Source organism: Paroedura picta, chromosome 1, assembly GCF_049243985.1.
Source record: "Paroedura picta isolate Pp20150507F chromosome 1, Ppicta_v3.0, whole genome shotgun sequence".
NCBI lineage: Eukaryota > Metazoa > Chordata > Lepidosauria > Squamata > Gekkonidae > Paroedura > Paroedura picta.
In genome coordinates this window covers 61,997,292-62,015,650 of record NC_135369.1, presented here as the reverse complement: position 1 = coordinate 62,015,650, position 18,359 = coordinate 61,997,292, and the positions used below count along the sequence as shown (strand labels likewise).

At 42.6% G+C, this 18,359-nt stretch overlaps 1 protein-coding gene across 3 annotated transcripts in view; it reads left to right on the top strand.

Annotated features, from left to right (window-relative positions):
- The window catches only part of ENAH (ENAH actin regulator), a 137,961-nt gene that overhangs the window by 101,220 nt on the left and 18,382 nt on the right, over window positions 1–18,359 (top strand). The window contains exons 5-6 of one of the 3 annotated variants that reach the window (XM_077340721.1): window positions 13,052–13,347; window positions 17,345–18,109. In XM_077340721.1, coding sequence (XP_077196836.1) covers window positions 13,052–13,347; window positions 17,345–18,109 — 1,061 coding nt within the window. The remainder of the gene's footprint in view (window positions 1–13,051; window positions 13,348–17,344; window positions 18,110–18,359) is intronic. The other 2 variants (XM_077340726.1, XM_077340727.1) reach the window with 2 other exon arrangements.

The following is an 18,359-nucleotide window of genomic DNA, read 5'->3' as shown; positions in this document are numbered from 1 at the left end:
CGGCTACTAGCACCCTACCTGCCCTCCGAACACTTGGCAACAGTAATCCATGCAACGGTCACTTCCAGACTAGACTACTATAACTCGCTCTATGTGAGCCTACCCTTGGCTTTAATCCGGAAATCGCAGCTGGTAAAGAACGCGACTGCAAGGGTCCTCACTGGAATATCATGGAGGGCCCATATTCAGCCGGAGCTACGCCATCTGCACTGGTTACCAGTCTGCTTCTGGATCAAGTTTATGGTTCTGGTTTTAACCTTTAAGGCTATACTTGGTCTGGGTCCGGCTTATCTGCGGGACCGCTTATCTGCTTATATCCTCCGCGGAGCTCTTCGCTCTGCGACTATGAATTTACTGGTGGTCCCGGGTCCAAGGGACATACGCCTGGTCTTGGCAAGGGCTTTTTCAGCCCTGGCCCCAACCTGGTGGAACAAGCTCCCGGAATAGCTACGGGCCCTGCGGGATTTGTCAGCTTTCCGCAGGGCCTGCATGATGGAGCTCTTCCGCCAGGCATATGGTTGAGGCCAGGGCGGCTCCCAGCGCTGTCAGCTGTGGATCTCTAGCTGAAACCGACTAAGTCCCTCGCTCCCAGATTGAGAGTAATAGACCTTTGCTGGACAGGGGGGGGGCAGTGGGTTATATATTTATTATCCACCATCGTGATATTGTGTTTTAATTACATTTTAATGGTTTTTTATGGGATGTTATTGTTCTTATGAATTTCTGTAAACTGCCGCAAGACATTTGAGAATGGCGGTATATAAATATAAAAATAAATAAATTTTCGGTGATGCCAGATGGGCCACTTTGATGTGGGGATACAGCCAGTAAATCCTGTCTACTAAACTACTTTGTCCCCAATTCCAGATAACTTTTGCTCAAATTAAATTGCACAGGTTCCAGGTCTGATCCTCGTAGAACTCCAAATTTCACTCCATTGCAAGAACTATCCATTTATTCCTGCTGTCAGCTTCTTGTTGTTTAACCATTTCTCATTCCACAAGAGGAATCCCTCTTCTTACCCCAGTACTGGTAAACTTGAGTCTTTGGTGAAGCACTTTGTCAAAAGCCTTCTAGAAGTCCTGAGTATACAATGTAAATTTATTTATTTGTTCCTTGGTGCAGTATTCCCCAACCCCTGGGCCACGACCCAATATCGGGCTGTGGAGCCCATGGTACTGGGCCATGGGGGGGGGAGGTACCAGTGCTGGCATGCCAGTGGCTGAGCCCCCCCCCCCTGCGGTGTGGCGCTCGCTGTGGCGGGAGCAATCGGCTGCTTTGGCGGCTGAATCGCTCAAGACTGGGGGAGGCGCAGGCGCGGCAGCTCCACACCTGCACGTTTGCACCCGCCAGCGAGCGCTGCTCTCCCTCTCCCTCTCCCCCCCCCCCCCCGGGCCTCCTCCCCAGTCCCCGGCCTGAAAAAGGTTGGGGACCACTGCCTTGGTGTGCTTAACAATTTTCTATGTTTCTACGAAGAAGAAGAAGAAGAAGAGTTGGTTCTTATATGCTGCTTTTCTCTACCCAAAGGAGGCTCGAAGCGGCTTACAGTTGCCTTCCCTTTCCTCTCCCCGCAACAGACACCCTGTGAGGTGGGTGAGGCTGAGAGAGCCCTGATATCACTGCTCGGTCAGAACAGTTTTATGAGTGCCGTGGCGAGCCCAAGGTCACCCAGCTGGCTGCATTAACCTGGAACAGATGTTAGAGTAATTGGCCTGTGATTTCTTGGATGTTGTCTGTAGACTCTAGATCAACCATTTCACATTGCTTAAGATCCCATTCAGATTATGCCATCCCAGCCTAGAGTTCTTACTAGTTTTCTATTTGCCCAGTAGACCAGTAAAAATTTTTATTCCATTGTCATCCTAATCAACTCCCTGATTCCTGCTCCTGATATTTGAAGAGATGCATATTCTTAATGTTTTTATCAACTGATTCCTTTGTTTGGCTCACCTTACAGTTATGGAGAGAATAAAGATTTCAGTGCATACCAAGTCACTAAGGATGATATCATAGTCTTTCCTTTGATACCATTTTAAGTTTTCCATGTTTCCATTAATTGTATCAATATTTTCCCATTCCTGTATTCCCACTAACTTCATAATAGCCTAATGTTTGGCAGACACTAGTTTAGTCAAAAAAATTTAGTGGAACCCTTGGATGTTTGTTTTGCCAAATCTAGAAATTAATGCTTGCCAGGCATCAAATCTTGCTGTACAAAAGCTTGCTCAGTTCTAATGTGTCCTGTATTAGTGTTTTGTATATAATTCTACATTATTGAACAAATTCCAAGAAATAGCATAACTTTATAATTATTGCATGAAAATAGTGTTAGATCATATTATGTTTTTGAACAACTCATGATATTAACATAGCATCATCCTGACTAGAAATGGTGTAGATGTCAAGAAGGTCAAATGAGTTGCTGTATCATATATCAGTAACTCATTGAGTTAATGTCTATAAATACTTGTTACTGAATGTCTATGCTTATAAAAAGGGCAACTGTTGGAAAAAGTGTACAGACTACAGAAACAATGCGAGTGTATAGTCCTCACACTATCCTTCAGAGATACAATGGACCAAAGGTTGACCAGCTTCTCCTGTAAGTACACGGGTCTATTTTCAAGAAAAGTTGAATAAAAATTAAACAATTTCCATCTAAGTAGTCAGGCTAATTAGCAAAAGTTATTTAAATATACCTCAAGGATGGCTTGGCCCCTTGTGTATTCAAAACACAGTACTCTAGTAGGGACAAGCAAGTTTTTAGCTGTGTCTGAAACAGAATTCTGTTATATTGATAAACGTGATGGGTGTTTAACATACAAGAGGATAATATAAAGCTATACCTTCAGTCAAATGAACATTACTAATGTATGCTTTGGTAGTTCTAATTAGACTGTAGATAGCATCATTATGGTGACTTCTAGGTCTTATGCAGTTCTGCAATGAAGTTTTTCTTTATTAAGTTTGAATAAAACCAGACCTTCATTCAGAAATCTCACACTACCTAGCCCTTTGTGTTTTTAAGATCATTTTACTGCCTATTTCCTGCAGTACTGTTTGCAGGAGTGCATTGACTTTTGTTTGTGAAAGAAATGTGTTTGTACAGTTGTGGCACATGGCAACATTACTAGCTTCAACCGATATGCCCGCAAAGGACCATTACTTGAAAAGCATGACCTGGGCATAGTAATCCATGTTTTGGATGTATTCGGGTTAGATTAGTGTGTGGGACTGCCCTTGAAAACTGTCTGGAAACCTCAGCTCTTCCAAAATGGCCAAGCTGCTATCACAGGTTAGATAGATTAGCGATCCCCAACCTGTGGGCTGCGGACCACATGTGGTCCGTAGACTAACTGGAGGTGGGCTGTGAAGGACGCCTCCCCCCCCCCTCCCGGCCCTTCATCCACGATCCGGCAGGCGCACATGGGACTATCTCGTTGCACAGAAACAAGCTCAGGGTTCCCATTGATTTGTCATTGTCATGAGTTAAAATTTCCATGAAAATAAAATGTTCCTTATGTTCATTGTTGTGGCGTGTCTGTATCTTATTTTGAAGGGATGTTTAAACATTACCATAGCGACCAGAGTCAGAGAGCGTAGGGCAGTGGGCCTCAGCATAATTGTCAAGCGTTGAGTGGTCCCCGGTGATAAAAAGGTTGGGGACCACTGAGATAGATCATATCACCTCTGTCCTGAAAGAAGTGAACTGCCTCACCTTCCTATTTTTGGGCATCATTCAAAGTGCTGCTTTTTAATATTTATGTTTTATGAATTCAGCATGTTTTACTTTGTAAGCTTCCTGGAATGGGTATCTGGAGAGGCAATATATAAATTGTCTTAAATAAATTTCCAAGTCATCCATCTAGATGGGAATTTTTTTTTCTTGGACCAATATAAGTGTCTCCCTGATTTAATCACATGTGCCTAGACATGGATGTTAACATGCTTTAACATGTTTTGTTTTGCATCTCAAATGAATGTCTAAATCCTGTCACAAATTATACTTTTTAATATAGGTTACCCTAACAACAAATATATTTTTGGTATCCATGTTTTAGATTTAAGGAACCACAAGTTAAACTCCTATTATAGAATGAATCTCTCCCACTTCTACCTGTCTTCTATGCCCTATAACCTGTACCATAAAAAGTACTATTCCTGAGGGTTGGAGGACTGTCAGGACCTGTATAAGATGCACTATGGTGTGCTACAGCTTAAGTAGTTAAACCAGAAATCATGGGATTCCCTCCCCACCTTTGTGAATGAAAAACACCTACTTTTGGATACATTTTGACTCAGCCTGCTTTTATTATCTGAGCAGTTTTTATGTGTGAATGAACTTTAATTTATCAAGAGAATAGATGTTTAATCTAAACTTGTTATTTAATTAGTAAATTGTTTAATTAAAAAAATTATCTTCATTCCCTAGAAATATGGGCAAGGAGGAATTCAACATTGTGTTTAAAAAAGAAAAAAAAGTAGGTTAGCACACCAGAAATAGCCTAAAAAAAAGATGTCGGATGTAGTGATGGCTTGTGAAGGGTGGGCGCTACTCAAACAAGAGCTATTGCATGCTCAATCAATGACTATCCCAGAAAGACGAAAACACTGCAGGAGCTCTAAGAAGCCTATCTGGATGAACAGAGAACTTCAAGAGGAACTAAGAAAGAAAAGGAAAATGTTCAGGAAATGGAGGGAAGGACACAGCTCTAAAGAAGAGTACCTACAGGTTACTAGGCACTGTAGATCAATCATCAGAAAGGCCAAAGCTGAGAGTGAGCTAAGATTGGCCAGGGAAGCCCATTGTAACAAAAAAAGATTTTTCAGTTATGTGAGGAGCAAACGTAAAGTAAAGGGGGCAATAGGCCCACTGTTGGGTGCGGATGGACAAACTCTAACAGAAGATGCAGAGAAAGCAGAAAGGCTTAGTGCCTATTTTACATCTGTTTTTTCCCACAGGTCAAAGTGTTTAGGCACATCTAGAGATGGCCATAGCCAAAGGACAGTGTCTGGGTGGCAGGTTAACATGGATAGAGAGGTGGTCGAGAGGCATTTAGCTGCACTGGATGAGTTCAAATCCCCTGGTCCGGATGAAATGCACCCGAGAGTACTCAAAGAACTTTCCAGGGAACTTGCACAGCCCTTGTCCATCATCTTCGGAACCTCTTTAAGGACTGGAGATGTCCCGGAGGACTGGAAGAGAGCAAATGTTATTCCGATCTTCAAAAAAGGGAGGAAGGATGACCCAGGAAACTACAGACCAGTGAGTCTGACCTCTGTTGTGGGGAAGATAATGGAGCAGATATTAAAGGGAGCGATCTGCAAACATCTGGAGGACAATTTGGTGATCCAAGGAAGTCAGCATGGACTCCAACAGGTCCTGCCAGACCAACCTGGTTTCCTTTTTTGACCAAGTAACAGGTTTGCTGGATCGGGGAAATTCGGTTGATGTCATTTACTTGGATTTTAGTAAAGCTTTTGAGAAGGTTCCCCATGATGTTCTGATGGATAAATTGAAGGACTGCAATCTGGATTTTCAGATAGTCAGGTGGATAGGGAATTGGTTAGAGAACCGCACTCAAAGAGTTGTTGTCAATGGTGTTTCATCAGACTGGAGAGAGGTGAGTAGCGGGGTACCTCAGGGCTCGGTGCTCGGCCCGGTACTTTTTAACATATTTATTAATGATCTAGATGAGGGGGTGGAGGGACTACTCATCAAGTTAGCAGATGACACCAAATTGGGAGGACTGGCAAATACTCCAGAAGATAGAGACAGAGTTCAACGAGATCTGAACACAATGGAAAAATGGGCAAATGAGAACAAGATGCAATTTAATAAAGATAAGTGTAAAGTTCTGCATCTGGGTCAGAAAAATGAAAAGCATGCCTACTGGATGGGGGATACGCTTCTAGGTAACACTGTGTGTGAACGAGACCTTGGGGTACTTGTGGATTGTAAACTAAACATGAGCAGGCAGTGTGATGCAGCGGTAAAAAAGGCAAATGCCATTTGGGGCTGTATCAACAGAGGCATCACATCAAAATCACAAGATGTCATAGTCCCATTGTATACGGCACTGGTCAGACCACACTTGGAGTACTGTGTGCAGTTCTGGAGGCCTCACTTCAAGAAGGACGTAGATAAAATTGAAAGGGTACAGAGGAGAGTGACGAAGATGATCTGGGGCCAAGGGACCAAGCCCTATGAAGATAAGTTGAGGCACTTGGGAATGTTCAGCCTGGAGAAAAGGAGGTTGAGAGGGGACATGATAGCCCTCTTTAAGTATTTGAAAGGTTGTCACTTGGAGGAGGGCAGGATGCTGTTTCTGCTGGCTGCAGAGGAGAGGACACGCAGTAATGGGTTTAAACTTCAAGTACAACGATATAGGCTAGATATCAGGAAAAAGTTTTTCACAGTCAGAGTAGTTCAGCAGTGGAATAGGCTGCCTAAGGAGGTGGTGAGCTCCCCCTCACTGGAAGTCTTCAAGCAAAGGTTGGATACACACTTTTCTTGGATGCTTTAGGATGCTTAGGGCTAATCCTGCGTTGAGCAGGGGGTTGGACTAGATGGCCTGTATGGCCCCTTCCAACTCTATGATTCTATGATTCTTTATAAATCTATCACATCCTCTTTTTATCCATTTTTTCTCCAAGGAGCTCAGTGCAACTAACATTGCTCTCTCTTCATGTCATCCACACAACAATCCTGTGAAGTAGGTTAGGCAGATAATGATGATCAGTCCTCCTTTTCTGTACTCTTGCCTTATTCATGTATACCAGCGGTCGGCAACCTTCTGGCTGCCGCGGCCCGCTGCTGCGAAGTAAGGGGAGAGGGCGGCCCGGGGCCCCGCGCACACGCAGCAGCCCCAGCGCAAACGGACTTCCCACGCGTGCGTGTTTGCGTCCGGCCGGGGCGCAAACGCTCATGCACGGCAGCACTGCGCATGTGTGCATGCGCAGAACTGCCGCACATGCACGTTTGCAGTGCCGCCGGATGCAAACGCGCATGCACGGCAGTCCATGTGCACCCGTTTGCGCCGCTGGCATGCCGGCAGCCGCAGCTCCCTCTCCCCGCCCCTCCAGGCCGCCAGCAAATCTTCCTGGCTTCTCTTTCCCCCCCTCCCAAAGCAAGACGCTTGCCGGGCCGCAAGCTAATTGGCCGCTTCGGCGGCCAATTTGCTTGCGGCCTGGCGAGCTTCTCGCTGCTGGGGGGGGGGGCGGGAAGAGGGAGCTGCGGCCCGGAGCCAGGCCGTAGCCCGGGGGTTGGGGATCACTAATGTATACCATAATAATTGTTCCTCCATTTGACACCAAGCAAACTACTGATGCTTCATGTATAGTGGCATTATACAGCTAGCACCTAGATCCACTGTTCCTTATTTCAGTATAGTTTATCTGCTCACTTTACTCTCAGACAGGAGAAAACTCTGTTGGGGTTTTACTCTTTGGTATTTACTCTTTGGTATTTACTCTTAACTAACCTGATGCTACACCATTAAAGCTTCCTTTTCTGTTGAATGATCTGTGGTTCTCCAGGGTTTTATTAAAAGACTCGCCCATACTTTTAAAATGCTGCTAGAACCTCTACCAAAAGTTTAAAAAATGTTTGTTTGTATGTACGTTTGGATACAACTTCTTCTGCAGTGCTGTTTCCCTAGTCTTCTTCAAAAATGATTAACCTTGAAGAAATTCTGGCTTCATCACTAATTCTTTTTATCTAACCAACATTAGAATGGGATATGCAGTGGAGTTTGATTCTTCAGTTCTCGAGAGGTCTTCTGATCAATCCCACTAATCCCAGTTCTTTGCAGAAAGACTTGCTGACTTTTGAGAAAGAGCTTTATCTAATCCTGATATTTCATTGTTCTGAGGAGAAAGATGGTGTTACCTGGTGATGGATATTAATGGCAGCTGAAATCTCCACTTTTTTTTTTGCTTATCATTTCCTATAATTTTGACTTATTTGGCACAAGTGTACTTCAGGACCAACTGCTTCACAGTTCCAGCTCAATTACTTCTGTCTCTTTTATAGATGGTCAGACATGACTGTTCTTCTAAAGCACATCCTTTTAAACTCTCTGGTTACTGATATGAGTATGTCTTTGGAATTGGTAGGCCTATTGTGAAGACTTTTCTGTGACTGGTATAGGGATTTAAAAAAAAAACAAAGTTTGAGTTCAGTAGCATATTTAAGACCAGCAATGTTTTATTCAAAGTGTGAGCACACCATAAATAAAACTTCGCTGGTCTTAAAGGTGCCACTGGACTCAAACTTTGTTCTGCTTCTTAAAAGGGTGCCATATGGAGGATGGAGCAGAATTGTTCTCTCTTGCCCCAGAGGGACAGACCAGAACAAATGGGATGAAATTAATTCAAAAGAAATTCCATCTAAACATCTGGAAGAAGTTCCTCACAGTTAGAGTGGTTTCTCAGTGGAACAGGATTCCTCAGGAGGTGGTGGGTTCTCCATGTTTGGAAATTTTTAAACAGAGGCTGGATAGCCATCTGACGGAGAGGCTGATTCTGTAAAGGCAAAGGGATGGCAGGTTACATTAGATGAGCAATTGGGATGTGAGTGTCCTGCATAGTGCAGGAGGTTGTACTAGATGACCCATGAGGTCCCTTCCAAATCTATTATTCTATGATTCTTCAAAACAACATGGCTACCAACCTGAATCTATCTTCTTTGAAACTCATAGGCATGTACCCACTGACAATAACTGTTGGCATTTTATAGGATGTTAATGCTATTCCTACCCATCTGTCTTCCACTACAGTTTTCTAATGCCAGCATGTGAAAAATTTTTGTTTGGCATTCCCTCACTAATTTATATTAGCCCTCTTTCCCGTTAATATATATGTTTAATTGAATAATTTTAAATATTGCATGTACTTATCTCTAACTCTTGATAGATAGATATTTGAATTCAAAACATTGTTCTGATGGTCACCAGGTAGTGTGGAAAGGTTTCATAGAAATGTTCTGAATAAATAAATAAAATTGTGCAATTTGTTGCTGAGAATAAGCCAACTCAGTTATCCATTGGCAAGTAGGAGGACACAGTACATCCTAATGTTTTTGCTATAATGATGATCTGCTCACACCTATCCACCAGGCCTCCACTGAGTTTTGAGTAGATGCACCCAGCAAAAGTTACAGTGGCCATAACTGGTTGTGATATTATGGATTTGGGAATGTGATTTTTCTCACTTGAGGAACCCCACATATAAGCCTTTCTACAGTGTGCAGTGCCCTTTATGTTGCAAGAGGGGGAAGATGAGATCATTTGCTGCTCCTTCCACTTGGTGAGGGGAATGATACAGTATTCAAAAACCTTTGACTTTTACAACTGTTTGATAGTGCTGTGTCACCTGGTGGGTATCCAGGGAACAACACATCAATTTTCCTTTTCACTTAAATTCCCTGTCTTATTTTTTGGGCAATATACTTTGTCATATTCCACTAACCCTGAAGGCCATGGTGCGGAAGATCATGCTTCCAGTGATATGTCAGTTATATTGGGCCCCGTGGGAAAACTTTTCCACCTGCGTTGGCTATTGCAGCTTATATCCCACTATTCTTTATCTACACTATTATATACTACATTTTGCATCTTCAGTGATCTTGCATTGTCTTCATGGAATCATAGCTTGAAGGGGCCTCTTCTGTGTAAGGTTGCCACTTTTTGCTGCTAAAAATGGTTTGATCTTTAGTGGGGCAATCTCTGAAAGTTGTTATGCAACCACATCTTCCTGTAGAAGCCCCATTTTCTTTCTAGGAGGGTGAGGGTGTATATAGGAGGAGTTCTTGATTTTTTTTGCTGCTAGAGCTTGTTGTCTGTTTAATATTAATGTTTAAAATGTTTTAATTGATGTAGGGTTTTATTTTGTAATCCGCCACAAGACTTTTTACGAGAGCAGCCAGTAAGAAATCTAATACTTTTGTTGTTGTTGTTGTTGTTGTTGTTGTTGTTATTGCCTGCCCTCTTCTGGTGACTCGAACCACAAAACAAGAATACATAAATTTATCCCAAGATATTGTGTTGCCCATACTTTTCCCCACACTGAACTCAGACAATGGGTGTTTGTTGCATTCTTTAGATGCTAGGAGGGCATTATTATCCTACCACAGGAGTACCCTTGAGTTTTGTAAGCTTAAGGTGCTCTATATTTGCTTTTGTGGTTCAAAGAAGGATAGGAGTGTCTTTCAGACACTGTCCAGATGGGTATTAGCAAATGTTATGTGAGGGCCAAAATGTCATGCCCATTAAACATCCATGCACATTCTACAAGGATAGCGGCTTCTTCTACACTTTCTTGGATGGAGTGCCTTTGGTGGAGATATACCAAGTGGCTACCTGGTAAAGGTAAAGGTATCTCCTGTGCAAGCATTGGGTCATGCCTGACCCTTGGGGTTTGCCATTCCCTTCCCCAGTAATTACCGTTTTACCCCCCAGCAAGCTGGGTACTCATTTTACCCACCTCGGAAGGATGGAAGGCTGAATCAACCTTGAGCCGGCTGCTGGGATCGAACTCCCAGCCTCATGGTCAGAGCTTCTGACAGCATGTCGGCTGCCTTACCACTCTGCGCCACAAGAGGCTCATGTGGCTACCTGAACATTGTGTATATAACTATGCATTGGTTATTTATGGGGTTTAACTACTGTGTTTTAATTGGGGGGAAGGGTGTTTTAGTGTTTTTACTGTATTTATTATTGTAAAGGCTATTTGCCTTATTGATAAGCTGCCCCGAGCCAACTTGTCGAGAACTATTGGGCTAGATTCTAAGGGCACAGGTATTGAGAGGATTCCTACTTCAGTGGGGGAAGTGATCCAAGGATCGGGTGGCCTTATCTGGGTGACCAAGGATTGGCCTTCCAATTTTGGATAGCCCTCTGCTCAGGTGGAAGGTAAATTGCTGCTTGTTAGTTGATAAATTGGGAAGTTTTATGGGGTATGTTTTATCGGATTATGTGTTTATTGTTGTGATGTAAACTGCCACGAGCCCTTTTAGGGAGCGGCGGTCTATAAGTCGAAATATAAATAATTATAAATAAATAAATGGCTAGCTCCACTCATTTCCAAAACAATCCAAAAAAGAGATTGCATACCTTCATTCTAGTTTTATTGGAAGGAAAATCCATGGGGGCTGTGTCAGTTGGATGCTCTGGTTTATCAGCTCCAAAGATGAAGAAAAAATATTTTAAGGACGGCTCTGAGTCCCTGCCTGAGGCTTCCTGGCTGGGGAATCTGAAGGACACCAAGGACTGCTCAGAATCCCAGCCATAGGCTTCCAGGTTGGGGGCACTGACTGTGGCATGTGTAGGGATGCAGTCAGCTGCCCTGCTAAGTGAGCCCCCCAAGGCTTTAGGGGTTGGTTTCCTCCACTGTCTCAAAGGACAGGGGAGACTTGAATCACTGTGGGGCCCAGGTGTGAAGGGGTATTTTTCAAGCCATGATCTTAATGTATGTTCCTCAGCATATTAATAAATGTTGATTTCAGTGAGCACAGGAAGGGTATGACTAGTATAGGCTTTTAATTCTTAACGCGTTTAGAGGAACGTGGCTGGGGTCCAGGGAGGGAGGGAGGGAGCTGTAGGAGCAGGGCCAGCAATGCTGGCTGCACCCTGATTGGCCCTATTCCAACTTGGACAGCCAGACACGTTCCACCCCCCCCCCCCCCCAGGCTGTTTCACAAATATAGAGAGGAACCATGGATAAGGATTGTTTATGTATCTTTTAAAAGAGCTCAATTTTCCAAAGTAAAAGCTGAGAAAGCTAATAATACAGGTTTGTAATGTATATTTCAAAATCTACTGGTACTTGATCAACATTCCATGAAATATAGGGGCAGAACTGTTAAAATGTCAGTGAATGGTTTGGAGGTGCCTGAATTTTTAAACTTACTTTTAGAAGAAGGATAACAAAATCCAGTAGCACCTTAAAACCAACAAAGATTTATTCAAGGCGTGAGCTTCCAAGTGTAAGTGCTCTTCCTCAGAGAGAAGGAGTAACCTAGACAGGATGCAACTAGGAGACTTGTGCAACTGCAGGATAATTGTATAATATAGTTTCAAAATCTTTTTAAAATGATTTGTGTACAGTAAATATACAGAGGAAACCTTGATTATAAAGAATGTACTTCTCATTGCCTTTCCTGAAATTCCCAGGTAGTAAACTACATAGTGATTTACAGCTATGTTGAGCTAAGCATTCTTTGCATAGGGATGATAACTCTGGCTTGGTTTAATGTTGTAAATGAAAAAATGCTGCTAGGCTTTGCTGCCCTCTGTTGGTAGAGCTTTCTAATTCAAAGAAACGTGTTTGTTTTTCTGAATTGTATGTATTAGTAAATGAAAAATACATATGATTCAGTGACACAAAGGTTTTTTGTTAAAAAGTTTATTGTTCAGTGAGTTTTTGCTAAGATTTGTTGCACCAGCTAATAAGTGTATATAGTAGTCTGTAGTCACCACAAAATGTTATATAGTAATGAAGAGATTTTAAACCAGTATTTTGCTTATTTATTTATATTATTTTTATATTATATGGTCATGTATGGCCACATATGGTCATGTTGCCCCCCCCCCCAAATGGCCAGTGATGGGCCTGGGAAGGGAAGGGGCCCCAGGTGGGTATGTACACAGCTATGCTTCCCAACTATATTCTGCACGACTTCTCAGATTTCTCAGAGCCTGAAGAATGTTTCAGGGGTTTCTCAATGGTAAAGAAGTTGAGAAAGGCTCACCTGGACAAATACTAACCATGGATGCTTTAGGCCAGTGGTGGTGAACCTATGACATGGGTGCCAGAGGCAGCATTCAGAGCCCTCTCTGTGAGCACGGACACCGTTGCCCCAACACAGAGTTTGCTGAATCAGCCTGCATGAGGTACAGCTCCCAGAGGACAGGGAGAGTGCCATTACTGTGTGTTATCAGAATAACAACTTAGCATTGCAAAACTTTAATTGGCTCACTACTTTCAGTATTATCGGTCAAGCTTTATCTTCCCAATTCTTTTTAACCTTTTTTTACTTGCTTTATTGTAGGCAGCTGCAGGAACAGCAACGCCAGAAGGAGCTGGAAAGGGAAAGGCTGGAGCGGGAGAGGCTGGAAAGAGAGAAGCTAGAAAAGGAAAGACTGGAGCGAGAGAGATTGGAACAGGAGCAACTGGAGAGGGACCGGCAAGAACGGGACCGGCAAGAGCGCCTAGAAAGAGAGAGACAAGAACGAGAAAGACAAGAGCGGGAGAGATTGGAATGGGAAAGGCAGGAAAGGGAGCACCAAGAACAACTAGAAAGAGAGCAGCTGGAATGGGAAAGAGAAAGAAAATTGTCAAGTGCTGGTAAGAACTTTAAAATTGCCTTGAAATAGATGCTTTGTGTGATTCCATTAACAAAAGTAGTCTCCGTTTAAAATTACTTATTCCCTGAGTACCTATAATCCAGTGAGATATAACAGTTATTCTTAGCAGCTAAATGTACTCTGTATTGAAGGTGATGGTTATATATCTGAGCTTTCATTATACAAATGTCCATGCTTAACCTTTTCAACTTGCTTTAAGAACTTTTTTTATCTAAAGTATTTTATAGGTAAGGGAAATATAAATTAAACTTAGAAGGCTGCCTTTGTTTCTCACCCCTTATCTGTTTTGAATTTATTTTGTGTGTACCTCCTGGAAAGAAGGTATGCTGTATTGGAAGCCTAGCATGATTGAGACTTTCCTGTGAAACATATGAGCATGTGTGACTGACATCACTGATACTATCTCAGATATAATGGTGGACTGGCCCTGGCTAAAAACAAGAAAGTGTGGTATCCAGAGGTGGATATTGGGGCACAATAACATCTTGCCAGATTCAGTTTCCCAAACCCTATTTTTGGATATAAAATGTGATTGTACAGTAAAGTTTTTGGCTGCTGCTTCTCTTGGCATAAAAAGATAGAGTCAAATTAAAATTCTTTAGAAGTATTTCATTGCCCTATGGTTCAAGAGCTTGTGTCCATGAACAAGAGGGAGGGAGGGAGGAGCAGTGTGATTATGTGATTTCCGTACACTTTCTCTTTTTGGTTTGTCTCAAACATTTTGTCAGGAACTCTGGATAATGTAGATCAGAATTCAAGAAACTTGATTAGATACAACAGACTGATACAAAAGGCAACGGAGCAAGAAACTGTACTAACTACAGATTTTGCCCTTGATAGTTACTTGCTGCCAATTTTGAAGTTCCTCATTTCCAACTATTTGCAGAAGTTACCCTTAAGCTTTTATTTTCCTACGTTTTCGGGCTGGTTAGAATTTTTTGTTGTTGCAAGTGACTTCCTGGAATCTCTTGGAGAATATCCTGTTGTTCAGGCCATGTTAGAAGAAGAGTTGGTTTTGTACCCCACTTTTCACTGGCTGAAGGAGTCTCAAAGTGGCTTCCAGTTGTCTTCCATTTCCTCTCCCCACAACAGACACCTGTGGGGTCAGTGGGGCTGAGAGAGCCCTGATATTGCTGCTCAGTCAGAACAGCTTCACCAGAGCTGTGACTGGCCTAAGGTCACCCAGCTGGCTGTATGCGGAGGATCAGGGAATCAAACCCGGCTTGGCAGATTAGAAGTCGGTGCTCCTAACCACTACACCAAGCTGGTGCTATTCAATTCTAGATGCAAAATCTTAAATAAAGAAGAAGAGTTGGTTCTTATATGCCGCTTTTCCCTACCCGAAGGAGGCTCAAAGCGGCTTACGGTCGCCTTCCTTTTCCTCTCCCCACAACAGACACCCTGTGGGGTGAGTGAGGCTGAGAGAGCGCTGATATCACTGCCCGGTCAGAACAATTTTATCAGTGCCGTGGCGAGCCCAAGGTCACCCAGCTGGTTGCATGTGGGGGAGCGCAGAATCGAACCTGGCATGCCAGATTAGAAGTCAGCACTCCTAACCACTACACCAAACTGGCTCTCACTACACCAAAGGAGATCCAGTGCTTTTCCTGCTGAGCTGTGCCACTTCTGGGGTGTATATCCAGATGTCTTACAAACTTTTCAGTAATATATTACTAAAAATCTGATTTTAGTTCTTCCCCAAATTCCATAAATTCTAGTTCTGTTATCCACATCCTAATGCTGGGACTACAGTTTCTCTTATTCCTGCTCCCTTTTCTGTTGAAGAGTGAGATCTCTTATGTAAAACTTTCTAGTTATGTCCTCTTGCTGTTGCTGGTAGTAGAAAGTGCTGTCAAGTCACAGCCGATTTATGGTGACTCCATAGGGTTTTCAAGGCAAGAAACAAAAGAAGGTGGCTTGCCATTGCACGGCTCTGTGTAGTGACCCTGATATTCCTTGGTGGTGACCCATCCAAATACTGATTAGTGTCAACCCTGCTTAGCTTCCGAAATCTCGGGAGATTTGGCTAGCTTGCATTATCCAAGTCAGTTGAAGTGCAAAATCTCTTATGTGAAACTTCGTTATGTTCTCTTGTTTTTGTGTATCGCTTTCTTGTAGCCTCCTCCTTCCAGCCTTGCAGCCCATAAGACTTCAGTCTGCACTTTGGACAGTGTGTGCCTCTTTTCCTTCAGAGTATGGAGGAGAGGCAATAGGCATATTTTAGGTTATTTCTCAATAAATTGGCAGCAGCCAATTGTGTGAATTGTATGTCTGAATTTACTGCCGTTGGCATGTCTGCATAAAGAATCTTGTTAAGAGCCTTTTAGCAAGCTGTGTGGACAGTATTTTTAATGAATTACTAAATGAAATACTTTTTTTTCCCAGTAAAATTTTCTTTTCTTTTAATATATATCTGTTTTATTTTTTATACAAAAGAAAATAGAGGACCCAGGGTTAGAATATCAAATATGGATGGGGGAAGGTAGATGGGGGAGGTTCATGATTTTTTCTCTTTACAGTCTCGCCCTGCTAGCGCCCACTACGTTTACAGCTGCAACTGGCTTTTTGTCCAGTTCTGAATAAAAAAGTTTTCTTGAAGAATGGAGGATGATCATGGAGGCTTATTATAAAGAATTTTAAAGAAAATTGTAAACTGTGTTGGTGAGAAAAACGTCCGGAAATATCCTGAGGATTTTTTCCCAATCACAACCATTCACCTGCTCATTATTCGAGGGTAGCGATGGATGTACTACAAGAATTTTGTTGGGGAACCATACCCCATCCACATTACAGCCCTGATCTTGCCCCTTCAGACTTCTTTGGTCCACAAAGCTGAAGGAGTATTTTCCCGTCACAGTGATGCTCCTGCTCATTCTTTCAGGGTAGCAAGATAGTAGTACGATTTCATTGGAAAACCTTATCCCATCCATCCTACAGCCCTAATCTTGTCCCTTTTGCTCCCATAACTAAGGGAACATTTAAAAGGAACACAAGTTGAGAATCCCTCATGGGTAGCAAAACTGCCATAAATCAAAGAGCACAGAATTCTTCAGGGAAAGGCTAGAGAAATGGAAATATCACCTGCCCAAGTGTATAGACCTAGATGGAGGATATGGCATGAAACAATAATTTCATGTTTTGATATTTTTGTTTAATAAAGGTTACAATGATTTTGTAGCAATACTTTTTCACTTACCTTCCTCTCTGTGTGTATGCAATGTTTTTTGTCATATGATACAAAAACTTTGAAAGAAAGATTTGTTTTTGTGGTAGCAATATTTAAAACATATTTAGTGATTAAAATAAGAATCCCTGAAAGGTGAAAAATAAGCCTTCTGACTTGACTACTGTATCCAAAATCATGGCTAAGATGGTTCAACTGAGGACAGTTTTTCATTGTCACCAGTAGCCATGCACATGGCTACTGACTAGCCTAAGTGATCAATTTCTATATTGTATATCAGTTTCTGATTAATGTTGTAGAAGTTGAAAAATCAGTGCTCCGTAAAGCAAAATATTACCTTGAAGAAGAATTTTCTAATCTCTAATGCTTTGTGTGGAATTACTACTTTGTAATATGAATGTTTATCTACTTTCTATGGAGGATGAGGCATATTTATTTATATACTGAAGCTGTTCCTTAGTTTTAAAACAAATGTTAAGATCACTACACTTGATTCCAACTGATTGAGTTTGCAGATTACCTGAGAGCTTATTCTGTAGCTGAGTTTCTGGCACTTCCAGAATGTGCTTGTAAATCCAGATATTGGAACAAATATATGACAAAATTGAAAGCATCTGTTGATAGTATATAAATTCTTCTAACAGTAATTTACTTGTGCCTAATCCTCTGGTACTAACTATAGTCTACATTTATAAATTTTGTTTGAATGCTGGTTTTGTTGCTTCATTAGCTCCCTTTTTCTCTCTTTCCTCTTTTATCCTGCCTTTGCTGCTGCTTTCCATCTTCTGTCCAGCTCCATCTTACGACAGCTCCCCGTATAGCACTTCACTTCCTGAATACTCCAGCTGCCAGCCTCCTTCAGCACCTCCTCCATCATATGCTAAAGCAATGTCAGACTCTACTTCGGATTATTCTGTAGTGACTTCTGCACAGGCAATTTCCTCTCCCCCTACACCACCGCTAAGGCACTCTGCGTCACGTTTTGCTACATCATTGGGTTCAGCCTTCCACCCTGTTCTTCCTCATTATGCCACAGTTCCCCGTCCTCTGAACAAAACTTCTCGACCACCTTCACCTGTGAATCCCCCAGTTTCTCTTACTTCAAGTACCAAGTCCACTACTTGGTCTGCTTCTAGTTTTGCACCCCTTCCTCCATCTCCTCCTGTAATGATTAGCAGCCCTCCTGGCAAAGCCACAGGCCCAAAGCCTGTCCTACCAATTCCTGTAACTGCTCAGTTGTCCCAAATGTCTCCATCCCCTACAGCACCCAATGGGCTTCCAGAATTGGCAAATTATCCAGCCCCTTCACCACCTACCTCAGGTCCAACCCCACCACCACCTTCCTTTCAGCCTCTTTCACTCTCTGGACCTCAAGCTGCTTCTCCAATCTCCCCTAATTCCTCGACTCCCTCATCCAAGCCTAGTGTTCTCCCTTCTCCCTCTGCAGCTCCCCCTGCCTCTGTTGAGAACTCTATAAACTCTGTGCTGGGAGACTCCTTTGCTTCTGAGCCAGTCTTGCAGACAGCCTCTCAGCCGATTGAACCTCCGTCCCAGCAGGGTAAGGCTTTCTGTTATTGCTACTAATTAACTAATCAGGAATGCACTCAAAACTAATTTGCATCCAAAATGTGATTTAATAACTTGGAAGTTGCAGTGATCTTAATACCCACCCCACACCCACCAAACGTTTGGCAAGTATGCAATGGGGAATTTGGAAAATTTAAAGATGGTGCTTTTCTCATCCACCAAGTTTCATGTTTTAAAGAATGCTGTGACTGGTTGCTGAATATGTTTTTTTTTTTAAGATT